Raw genomic sequence first — 12,141 nt, 5'->3', positions numbered from 1 at the left:
GTTGCGACTGCTCTGGAGAATAGGGTCATAATTCAAAATGAACTGGACAAATTGGAGAAATGGTCTGAGGTAAATAGGATGAAGTTTAATAAAGACAAATGCAAAGTGCTCCTCTTAGGAAGGAACAATCAGTTTCATACATACAGAATGGGAAGCGACTGTCTGGGAAGGAGTACAACAGAAAGGGATCTAGGGGTTATAGTGGATCACAAGTTGAATATGAGTCAGCAGTGTGATGCTGTTGCAAAGAAAGCAAACATGAATCTGGGATGCATTAACAGGTATGTTGTAAGCAAGACATGAGAAGTCATTCTTCTGCTCTACTCTGTGCTGGTTAGGCCTCAGTTGGAATATTGTGTCCAGTTCTGGGCACCGCATTTCAAGAAAGACGTGAAGAAATTGGAGAGGGTCCAGAGAAGAGCAATGAGAATAATTAAAGGTCTAGAGAATATGACCTATGAGGGAATTGGGTTTGTTTAGTTTAGAAAAGAGATGATTGAGGGGGGACATGATAGCAGTTTTCAGATATATAAGAGGGTGTCATAAGGAGAAGGGAGAAAACTTGTTCATCTTGGCCTCTGGGGATAGAACAAGAAGCAATGGGCTTAATCTGCAGCAAGGGAGGTTTAGGCTGGACATTAGGAAAAAGTTCCTAACTGTCAGGGTAGTCAAACACTGGAATAAATTGCCCAGGGAGGTTGTGGAATCTCCATCTGTGGAGATATTTAAGAGTGGGTTAGATAAATGTCTATCAGGGATGGTCTAGACAGTATTTATTCCTGCCGTGAGGACAGGGGACTGGACTCAATGACCTCTCGAGGTCCCTTCCAGTCCTAGTACTCAATGATATGATTCTATGTGTCTGACAATTTTATTCTTTACTATTGTTTCAACTAATTTGCCCGGTACTGACGTTAGACTTACTGGTCTGTAATTGCCGGGATCGCCTCTAGAGCCCTTTTTAAGTACTGGCGTTACATTAGCTATCTTCCAGTCACTGGGTACAGAAACTGATTTAAAGGATAGGTTACAAACCATAGTTAATAGTTCCGCAATTTCACACTTAAGTTCTTTCAGAACTTTTGGATGAATGCCATCTTGTCCTGGTGACTTATTACTGTTAAGTTTATCAATTAATTCCAAAACCTCCTCTAATGACATTTCAATATGTGACAAGTTTGGGAATCTCTCTAACATACTTAGCCATGAAGACTGAAGCAAAGAATTCATTTAGGTTCTCCGCAATGACTTTATCGTCTTTAAGTGCTCCTTTTGTATCTCGATCATCCACGGGCCTCACTGGTTGTTTTGCAGGCTTCCTGATTCTCATGTACTTAAAAAACATTTTGTTATTACCTTTCGAGTTTTTGGCTAGCTGTTCTTCAAACTCCTTTTTGGCTTTTTTTATTACATTTTTACACTTAATTTGGCAGTGTTTATCCTTCTTTCTATTTACCTCACTAGGATTTGAGTTCCACTTCTTAAAAGATGTCTTTTTATCTCTCACTGCTTCTTTTACATGGTTGTTAAGCCACGGTGGTTCTTTTTTAGTTCTTCTACTATATTTTTTAATTTGGGGTATACATTTAAGTTGGGCCTCTATTATGGTGTCTTTGAAAAGTGTCCATGCAGCTTGCAGGGATTTTACTTTAGTCACTGTACCTTTTAACTTCTGTTTAACTGACCTCATTTTTGCATAGTTCCCCTTTTTGAAATTAAATGCCACATAGTTGGGCTGCTGAGGTGTTCTTCCCACCACAGCAATGTTAAATGTTATTATATTATGGTCACTATTTCCAGCCAGTCCTGTTATAGTTACCTCTTGGACCAGATCCTGCATGCCACTCAGGACTAAATCGAGAATTGCCTCTCCCCTTATGGGTTCCTGTACCAACTGCTCCAAGAAGCAGTCGTTTAAGGTATCAAGAAATTTTGTCTCTGCATCTTGTCCTGAGGTGACATGTACCCAGTCAATATGGGGATAGTTGAAAACCCCCACTATTATTGAGTTCTTTATTTTGATAGCCTCTCTAATCTCCCTTAGCATTCATAGTCACTATTACTGTCTTGGTCAGGTGCTCGATAATAGAGCCCTACTGTTACATTCTTATTAGAGCAGGGAATTACTATCCATACCAATTCTATGGAACATGTTGATTCATTTAAGATTTTTACTTCATTTGATTGTAAATTTTCTTTCACATATAGTGCCACTCCCCTACCCAAATGACCTTTTCTGTCCTTCCGATATATTTTGTACCCTGGAATGATTGTGTTCCATTGATTGTCCTCACTCTACCAGGTTTCTGTGATGCCTATTATATCAGTATCCTCCTTTAACACGAGGCACTCTAGTTCACCATCACCAGTGACTTCAGTGGTATTGTAGTTGGGCTGAATAAGGTACTCTACTTTATCTAGAACATCCTCAGGTCAAATTTCAAGAGCTCAGCCACTCTGAGGTTAGTTCTGAAAGACCGGAATACAAAGCAATACAATATTCCTCCATCACAGTGAGATGCTCGAAACAGAATACTGAGGTGTTGAGATTTTATTCTCGTGGATGACATGAACAGTGACATGAACTTTATTATCCTAATAAACTCTGAATAATCAGTCATGAATTCAACTCCCCTTCTATACCATCTCAACTCTCCCCATTCCCACCAATGGAAGTTTTCAAGAAATATTGATGTTGCAAGCAGGGATAAAGAAAATGTAACTGGAAGTCATAACATTTCCTGAGATAACTTTAAAAAAATGCTAAAAAGGAAAGCCAAGTTTCAATTCCCAGCTATCAAATTGTGACTAAGATAATTTCATCACTTAAATGAATTTATTAATTATTTAACTTGGCAGGAGCAGCAAAGAATTTGGGGCAGATGGTATAAAATGAAATGGTATTATCAGACACGTGACTAACAAAAACAGCATTTGGCTTGTCATGAAAAAGTCAGTAAACCATTTGAGTTGCTTTAGTAAAAAAACAATGTAAGAAAAAAGGTCAGTCGTTAAAAAACTTACTGATCTCTGCAGATCTACTGGGTACTGGAGGAGGCTGTGTGCCATTGCGAGTAGGTGTTGATGACTGAGGGGATATGGGAGAAAAGGGAACCATATCAAAGATGTCAGTGGAGGGTGATTTAGGTGTCACACTGCCTGCCTACAATAAGGACAATAAATATTAGGGTAATATTTCACATGAAAAATCACAATACTGAACTTTTCAGCATGCAGATAAGAGCTACAGTATCAGAAATAACAGCATGCAAAAAACAGCTCCTGACAAGCAAATGGCATTCACAACCAAGAGTTTATGGGACATGCTAAAACTCAAACAAGCATTGTAATTTTAACATTTTCTGTATATCTGAGATAACCAGAAATGACATTTAGACCTGAAAGAGCTAGAAAGAAACAACTTTAAATTAAAAAGAATTTGAATAAAGGTATTATTCCGAAGACCCATTTAAGATAATGGGACAACCACAATAGGCTATATATTGGATTGCACAGAAATAATGCTTGATATTAAAAGATATAATTCCCATTTTTTCTAATTTCTCATTATATAACATGTTTATTTATTTGACAAGATATGAGAACTGCTGTTCTGATGCATGAAATATACTGTGTGATATGTAGTCATCTGGACATCCAACACACTAAGAACATATAGTATTAAAATCCAAAATAAAACTTTTTTTATCCTTCAGTGGAGAGCAGAAAATATTTCATTATGAAAGCCCAGGATTTTTAGCAGACTTCAAACACTTCATAAGAAAATAAGTTACTGTAGTTCCAAAGTCATATTAAAACAAAAAAACCATTAATCACAGCTCATACAGCAGTTCTACTCTCACTCCCAGGACATAGAATACATTAGAATTAAGTCAATACAAAACAGACACTAAAAATAGCTTACAAATTCAGAGTGACAAACCAAACTAAAGCAAAAGACATACCACTGTATATGGTATGCAAGTTCAGTTTTACGCACATTAATTTATTTGCTTATCTAGAAACACTATAATACTAGGCAAAAATAAGTACTATTTCTTAACTACTTGGCGAAATAGTTCCCAGTTTGGCCAAAATGCTGACATGAAAGAGGGGTTAACCACAGCATTAAAACAGGCTGATTTAGGCAACTTAAACTGTCCCTTCACAGAAATACAGCCACAGACTACTTTATTCCAGAAAAGAAGTGCAGAGCAGGATATCGGAATGTGATTCCTTAGTAGCACATGCACTTTCTGTGTTACCAAATAAAACCTTCTACCCACATAACTAGTTGAAGCAAAATGCAGGACAATGTAGCACTTTAAAGACTAACAAGATGGTTTATTAGATGATGAGCTTTCGTGGGCCAGACCCACTTCCTCAGATCTGGCCCACGAAAGCTCATCATCTAATAAACCATCTTGTTAGTCTTTAAAGTGCTACATTGTCCTGCATTTTGCTTCAACTACCCCAGACTAACACGGCTACATTTCTACCACATAACTAGGTTATTGTTATTTTTACCAAAGTCCATAGACAGGCTGGAACCAGCCTCCTCTGCTTTTTGAGGCTACACATAAAGATTTCCCTCATCCATAGCATTCTCTCAATCAGCACCTCTCCAGGAAGCAGTGGGGAAGCAGGGAAGATGAGACAGGTACAGAATAAGAAATCACTGGAGGCAGAAATCTCGTTTTCAGTACTTCCTCTTTCATTGAGATATTGCTTTATTTCCTACTATGCTGGGGAATTTTAAGTGTTGTTTTCTGCAAGAAGCAAGCCTGTTTCTTGACTATGTAGACTCATGAACATTTGCAGACTGTAGTGCTTGGAGATATATCTATATCTGTCTATCTATGTAATGTATAAAACTTGGGCTAGAGAGAATCTCAAAGTATTTATTTCCTGTATATTCATCTATACAATTGCATTCAATAGACTTTTGTGCTAGCATTATCTTAAAACTACATCATTTCTAGCTCAGGAATTTGGAATTAATATTTTATATTCATATTGGACGTCTGGAGATACTCAGCCCCTTTAAGAACTGGATCATAAGGTAAGTAAAAAATTGGTGTGTCTTTTTACTTCATTCTATTTAAAATAAATAATTTTCTTATGTTTGTTCATCTGTGGTAAGATCAGAATTCAATTTCTTTTTAAAATGACGAATTTATGAGGGACTTTAGAAATACACACACTTGTAGACATCAAGAGGCATTAGCAAATGCACTTCACAGGTGGCTCAATGGTACTTGAGAATGTATTGTTTATGTGCAATAGAATTTTGTTAATCAGCGCATGGAACTCCCATTAATGTCATGTGTGTAATTTCCAGGCTGTATGTCACAAAAAACAGTAATCAAAAAGTGAGTTGATCTCACAGTCTTCATGTAAATGCACTCCCACTATTGTGGGATGGGATTTGTCTGCATCAAGAGTATGGTATTGGGCCCTGCACATATGTACAAGCCATAAATTATCCTAGATCCACATGCAGATTTCGCACTGACATTAATGGAAGATCATTGTGTGAATCATGGCTAGTAGATTTTAATTATGAATTTAAGGGGATAAATAGCTCTGAAGAAGCTAGATAGACAAATAATATTTAAGGTCAGTCTTAAATGAGTCTTTTTTGTAAAAAGCCTTTCATTTGTATTATGCTGTTCAATATTCTAATTTTTTGTCAAATTCATTGGGTATTTTGATACCATTAATACAACTAATTATATTAAATTACACAATTAGTTGTTAATTCAAAAAATAAATGTGTACTTTTAAAATCTGGATGAACATGGGAAGCATTTTTATTCAGTAAATGCATGCAGAAAGCCATGATGATTGCCAAATACAGCCAAATGTTATTTGCAAATGGAAAAAAGGTTGTGAGTATTGACATATTGTTATGAGAAGGCAGTCAATATGCATGTTACAGATCAATTTAGAATAAAATAATTGGCAGCCTTCATTTTGCACAGAGTTCATATAAACTACAGTAAAACAAATATAATGGCTGATTGCTCTTCTGGCTAATCAATACTTTCTCACTTACCCAAGTTCTCTTTCTACTGAAAATTTTAAACCCCTTCAAATCAGACTTTTGGGACACTGTCTTGAATAATATAAATACCTATTATTAGTATAATTATTCTACCAAAATAGCAAACTAATCCAATAAATATAGCACATACAGGCAAACCATTAGAAAGTATAGAAGAAGAAATGTTAAGTTGGGAAAATAAGGTATTATCTTAAGGATATGATGCAGGAACTACAGAACATCTCAAAAGTCTCTATATTTTAACAGAACCCAGAAAAAAACCTGCAACACATCTGATCTGTCCTTTAACCACTGTACAAAATGTATATTTGTATACAATCAACACACAATAGAGAATATAAGAAAATAGAAAAAGAAGTTTTTGCACAACAGGATTACACGAGGTCTTGGGATGCTGTATTCATTGACTGGCTTTGGAAGACCACTTTTTGAAGGTGGTGGTGTTAATAGTCCAGATGATAGTCTGGAGTCAGGAGAGCTCATAGGAGTAAGTGTAATGGAAGAGATATCTAAACAAGGAGTTGAATCCTCATTTTTACACCAGAAAAAGATGGAGGGTCTTTGAAACATATGTTGATCATTATCAGACTTTATGTGCAGCAGCTGTAAAGGAATCACAGAAAGAGAAAATATTCTAAGGAATAGAAAGTGGTAATGTAAGGGAAAGAAAAAAATGCACATCTTATATTTTAAAAAAGTTGTTTGTAAATTGCTATTCAACAGGACACTAAAGATTTTTTTTAAATGAAAAGAGAACCTTAAAAGATCATATTCATAAAAAGTACTCCAGTATTGGTGGGAACAAATATGATTCATACATTAATAATGTAATCAAAATACAATGAATATATTTTTAAATGTGACCCCCCACAGGGGTTGCACCCACAAAAGTCTGCATGCAACAACATATCGACAAAAATCCATATTTCCACATGCAAAACAATAGTTAGGCACATAATTAGGGAGGAAAGTTGTTGTGGTTAAAGTACAGGCCAGAATCAGGTTCTCTGCTATGTTAATACACAGATCAACTGACCATTTCTTTTTACCCCTTAACATTAAAAATCATAGAATAAATATTCCCATAAAATAAATGTCTGCTATGTAAGCAGTTTATGGTATTTATTTTGAACAGAAAATTGTATTGGCTCCTTTGGCAGCTAAGCCATAAAGTTCCTGCACAGAAATATATATATCCTTATGACATTTTTGGTATACAACTAATGCACCTTTGAGTTGAAATTAGATGCTTTTTACTAGGTAATTCAACCAGTTTGTAAAATTGTCTATCAAAAAGGCTCAAATCCTCCTTCCAAATGAACAGGCTTCATGTCACAGTGGAACTGCTGTGGTTGCGCTGACTGGGGAGCCTCTTATTTGTGAACAATCCAGCATTCTGGTGACTGCAAGCCACAGTAACGCTTTCCAGTTGAAGAGGGTGAAGTATGTAGGTTCTATCCATCCTCAAGTCCTTCCCACACAAAGGGATGAGGGGGGCACAGTGGCCAAAATAGCTACTGCAGCATTTGAGTAGCATCACTGGGACTGGTCCCCTTCTGCTCTGTGATCTGGAGAGAGGATTCTTCCTCTTCCCTATCCTTTTACCCCAAAACTGACAGTCAGTAGGCAATCATGTCTTAGCTATGGCGGGCACATGATGAGCATGTGCACTTATGCTCTTCACACAAATGTCTGATAGGAATACCTTACTTCCCCAATTTTATTTCCATTAGTTTCTTTCATCTATTTGAACTTTAAGATTTTTTAAAAGTTGTTTTAAAATTATCCTAATAATATGTTTTCGTTTTAATTCTATAGGCTCTTCATTAAAAAAAAACAACAACAAAAAAGCAACTCACCACAAAACAAACTAAATAAAAAACCTTGCATTATTTGAAAAGAGTAAGTGGAAAGCTTTTGTTTGGTTTTACCTGACATCTCCTGAGTTGAGGTCTACATTCTGTGTTTCTTATGAAAGAAATGATATCATTACAAACAACTAAATCAGAACAGGGAGCTGCACTCTTTCTCCACCTTATGGTGTTTGTAATGTCTCCTCTCCCTCCTCCACTCCTACTCGCACCCTCACTCCCTACTATAGACACAGGTTCTGGAAAAAGAGGGAACAACTTACAAATACAAGTTTGGAAATGGGTCTAACCAGGGGCCAAATATTGATTCTTGCCTCCCAGCCTGAGTAAGACATCTTAGTACAAGTGAAATATGAAGCTGCATGGAAAAACAGAATCCTTCTTCACTCCTGCAAAAAGGGATATCCTGTTCTTGACTAGCCAGTACTCCTTGGAAATACAAGGGCAGCAGGCATAAGTCAGCATGAAAGACTTATGCAACTATAAGTCAGCAACTATGCTCATACTCCAACAATATGGGGACTGGAGATGGTGAATACATTTTGTGAATACTTCATCATTATAATTCTCTGGTTTGCCCACAATGGACCCCTATGGGTGTGTTAGAGAAAGCTGCAGAGTTCACTTTGTATGGCCTTTCCATTCACTGACCCTGATGTACAACTCACATTTCACATTATCATTGCTTTTTGAGTCTTGCATACCCAAAGGTGGATGAAGATTTGGCTCTGACATAATACATACAGTAAACTGTTCTTTCATGCTGACTTAGGAAACACTTCACTTTCTTTTAAAATACTCTATTTTTCTCATTTTCTTTATTGTTAAAGACATATTAAGGATACAACCTGGTAACTTTAAAAATAACTATTTAAGTTACAAGAGCGCTAAATATAAAAATCTGCCCTGCAAATGTATCCACTCAATGTTTGTAACTGAAAACAGCAAAAACAATTTTTCTTATATTACAACATGCAAAAACTTCTTAGATATAAGGCTGAAATTTTGCATTCCAACCCATACAAAATCTATATATTTAAATAAATAAATAGTCAGGAAAAAAGATTTACAGCAGAATTATCTGATTAAAAGATGACTATGTAAATCATTGTTGCTACCACTGTTATACAATTACAACAAATCTTATAGAAAGTGTGTCAAGTAAGGTCTGAATACAAAAGTTACGATTAGCTGAATATGACTGTGCTATTTGCATGCATGTATTATTTTTGTATCTGAAGTTACAAATATTAAATTATATACCCATGTTTCAAATGTTTGCTCATGTGGAAACACCAATAAGATGTTAATCAGCACATTTTGAAGGAACTATTCAAGTCAAATGGCCCATCAAAGAACAGTTAATTCAAAATGGAAAATGCCTATCTACAATTAATCAACTGTTCTGTGCATGTTCTAACTATAGTATGGGTAATGGCTTCTGCTACTAAGCAAAGCATGCATGGATATTTGACTTGTGTGACTCATGTGATGCCAAACACCGTCTTCTTACCTATAATTTTCCACATTAAGAACAGTGGGTTTTTCCTTCATTTGAAAGAATCTATAAAAGGCCTTGGAAACTTCTCCATTTGGCCTCTTTTCTGCTCAAATCTCTGGACTATGAATTTATACTAATGTGAGTATTCCAACCAAGGGCATGTCTACACAGTAGGGCAAAAAAGTCATAGAATCACTGAATACTGAAACTGGAAGGGACCTCAAGAGATCATCAAGTCCAGGCCATCTGAAGTCAAAACAGCGTAATTTGGCTTTTGGTGTGGTGTATACAGCAGGAAGTCGAAGAAAGAACATTCTTCTTTCGACTTCCCTTATTCCTTCTAAAATGAGGGTTATAAGCATCAGAATAAGTATCCTTCAGCTTGCCATTATTTCAAAACAGTGGCTTGCTGGGTAGATGTTCTTTTTCTTATTTTGGAATAACGTCTTATTTTGGAATAAATAAGGCTGCTGTGTAGATATTGTCCAAGGGATTGAGGCCCTTCTCAAGACTTAGAAGAAACCAGACATAACAAGCCAGCAGTTTGTTCCATCATTGCTCCAAGCCTGATCCAAGAACTTCGCAATTATTGTAGGTATATGATTCCTTTAATCAATTTTAACTTCCTTTCTTTCTTCCTTTCTTTCAAATAAACCTTTATAATTTATATACTAAGGATTGGCAACAGTGTGATTATTATATAAGATCTGAGTTTTATATTGACATCAGTATATGGCTGGTCTTTTAGGATAAGAAGAATCTTTTGTTTGATGAAAGTGGTTTTAAATAACCATTCATCAATAAGTCTAGTGTCTAGGTGTTGAATCAAGGACTGGAATAACTAAGGGTGTGTCTAGACTACAGGATTTTGTCGACAAAAGTGGACTTTTGTTGACAAAACTATACCTGCATCTACACTGCCGCTGAGTTCTGTCGACATAATGTCGTCAGAACTCAGCAGTTTTGTCGACGGCTGTAAACCTCATTCTACAAGGAATAATGCCTTCTGTCGACAGAGTTCTGTCGACAGAAGGCATTATTGCATGTACACTGTCCTTTGTCTCTACACTGTCATGTCGACAAAGCAGCTTGCTTTGTCAACAGAACTGGATGTAGTCTAGACGCTCTTTGTCGACAGGAGCTTTGTCGACAGTATCTGTCGACAAAACTTCTGTTAACAAAAGCCAGTAGTCCAGATATACCCTAAGGTTGCTGAATCTCTGACTTCTTGTTAACCAGTGTGGAGAGACAGAAGTTTACTTTTGTTGCTGATTTGGCATATTTTATGGAGGAATAGCCAACAGCTTTGGGACATGATGGATGGGAAGTGTACTACCCTTTTCTAAACTTTCCAGCATTCAGTAACTACAGTGATATCCAGGAAGTGTGGGTAGGGAGCCAGGAGAGTCAATGGAAGGAGAGTGAAATATTTTTTAAATGAAACAAGTTTATCCTGTTTCAGTTTCCTTTGTGTGCAAGTCAGAGTAAGAGCTGGGAGAGAAATGGACTGAATAGGAATAAGGCATGGATTTCCCAGCAATATCCATGTCTGAGAAAAGGAACCTAAATTTTGGAGCAACTAAATGTAAGTAAAACAGGGAAAGTTTAGTTAGACACGATCAGGTTATTTTCTTTGGCTTTTTTTAAAACTTTGGTTATATTCCTCTGTACTAAACTCCCCATATACTGTAACTGAAACTGAATCACAGGAAAGCAATTCTACGTGTCTTCATCTGTTTTTTTTTAATTGCTTTATAACACCTAACAACCAAGTATGCTTTACCAAATATATATTGTTTTGTTAATAAAATCACTTTTAAAAGACTATAATCTGATTTCTGTGTCCTAAAAAGGTAGGAGATTCTGTATCCATGTGCCTCAGATTGAAGGTCTGCTATTAAAAGATTACAGGTTTTTTTTTCAAGCTCTCTCCTGAGGAAGGATTAAAGAACATGGGGTTACCCCACAGGAAAAAACATCCCAAGTATGTCTTCCTCTGTGTTCAAAAAGGGGGGAGGGGTTGCATTTGGGGCGGCAGCTTACCATTCAAGGTCAAGAATTCTGTGACTTTGGGGAATTTTCCATCAGAAGTCTTTAGTGGCAGGGTATTTTTAAGGTCTCTTGTGCACCCCCACCTTTTGCACTCAAAGAACCAGAGTGGGAAACAGCCTTGACAAGGTGTATCTGCCCTTTTTCTCCCAGCAAAGGCTTGGTGACAGCAGCATTTTGGTAGAATTATGAAGAACATAACCAGACTATATCTACATAGTGCAGGCATATGGTTGTCCCATTTTTCAAAGATTACAGAATATATATATATTATGTTATATTAGATTTGAGTAATAGATTTAGGCAAGCAAAATACTTTGAAAATACAAAACAGAGGAGGATTATTCAGTCATCAGAGCCACCATAGAAAACAAGCATGCCTCCTACATGAAAATGCGGGAAATTAGTAAGAGGACCAGACATAGCACAGCAAAGTAAACAATAAACATACATTAAATTCAGACAAGGTAAAGTTATAGTATAAGAAACAATACAAATAATATTTACCTAACATCAAAAACACTTTCATAACATTCAATTCCTCACTTCTGTGTATTACCCTACATTGCAGTGACTGTTGAGATCACACACTGATGAGCTGTATTCAGGCTGTTTTTCATCCAATGGAGACATTTTGAAAGATACAGTTTCAT

General features: G+C 36.4%; 1 protein-coding gene and 1 long non-coding RNA gene across 16 annotated transcripts in view; one reads left to right on the top strand and one right to left on the bottom strand.

The window, feature by feature from the left end:
* The window catches only part of GULP1 (GULP PTB domain containing engulfment adaptor 1), a 372,795-nt gene that overhangs the window by 40,492 nt on the left and 320,162 nt on the right, over positions 1-12,141 (bottom strand). For 13 of the 15 annotated variants that reach the window (XM_075933787.2, XM_075933780.2, XM_075933784.2 and 10 more), the window contains 2 exons: positions 6,446-6,670; positions 3,025-3,163 (listed from right to left, as the gene is read on the bottom strand). In XM_075933787.2, coding sequence (XP_075789902.1) covers positions 3,025-3,163; positions 6,446-6,670 — 364 coding nt within the window. The remainder of the gene's footprint in view (positions 1-3,024; positions 3,164-6,445; positions 6,671-12,141) is intronic. The other 2 variants (XM_075933791.2, XM_075933790.2) reach the window with 2 other exon arrangements.
* Positions 4,411-8,253, top strand: LOC142830208 (uncharacterized). The gene is made up of 3 exons (XR_012905250.2): positions 4,411-4,660; positions 4,983-5,062; positions 7,886-8,253. It is a non-coding gene; the product is annotated as an uncharacterized LOC142830208 (long non-coding RNA).

This window comes from Pelodiscus sinensis, chromosome 7, assembly GCF_052426305.1.
Source record: "Pelodiscus sinensis isolate ZL-2025 chromosome 7, ASM5242630v1, whole genome shotgun sequence".
Taxonomy (NCBI): domain Eukaryota; kingdom Metazoa; phylum Chordata; order Testudines; family Trionychidae; genus Pelodiscus; species Pelodiscus sinensis.
Note: the sequence above shows the minus strand (reverse complement) of the source record. Positions and strands in the feature narration are given on the sequence as shown.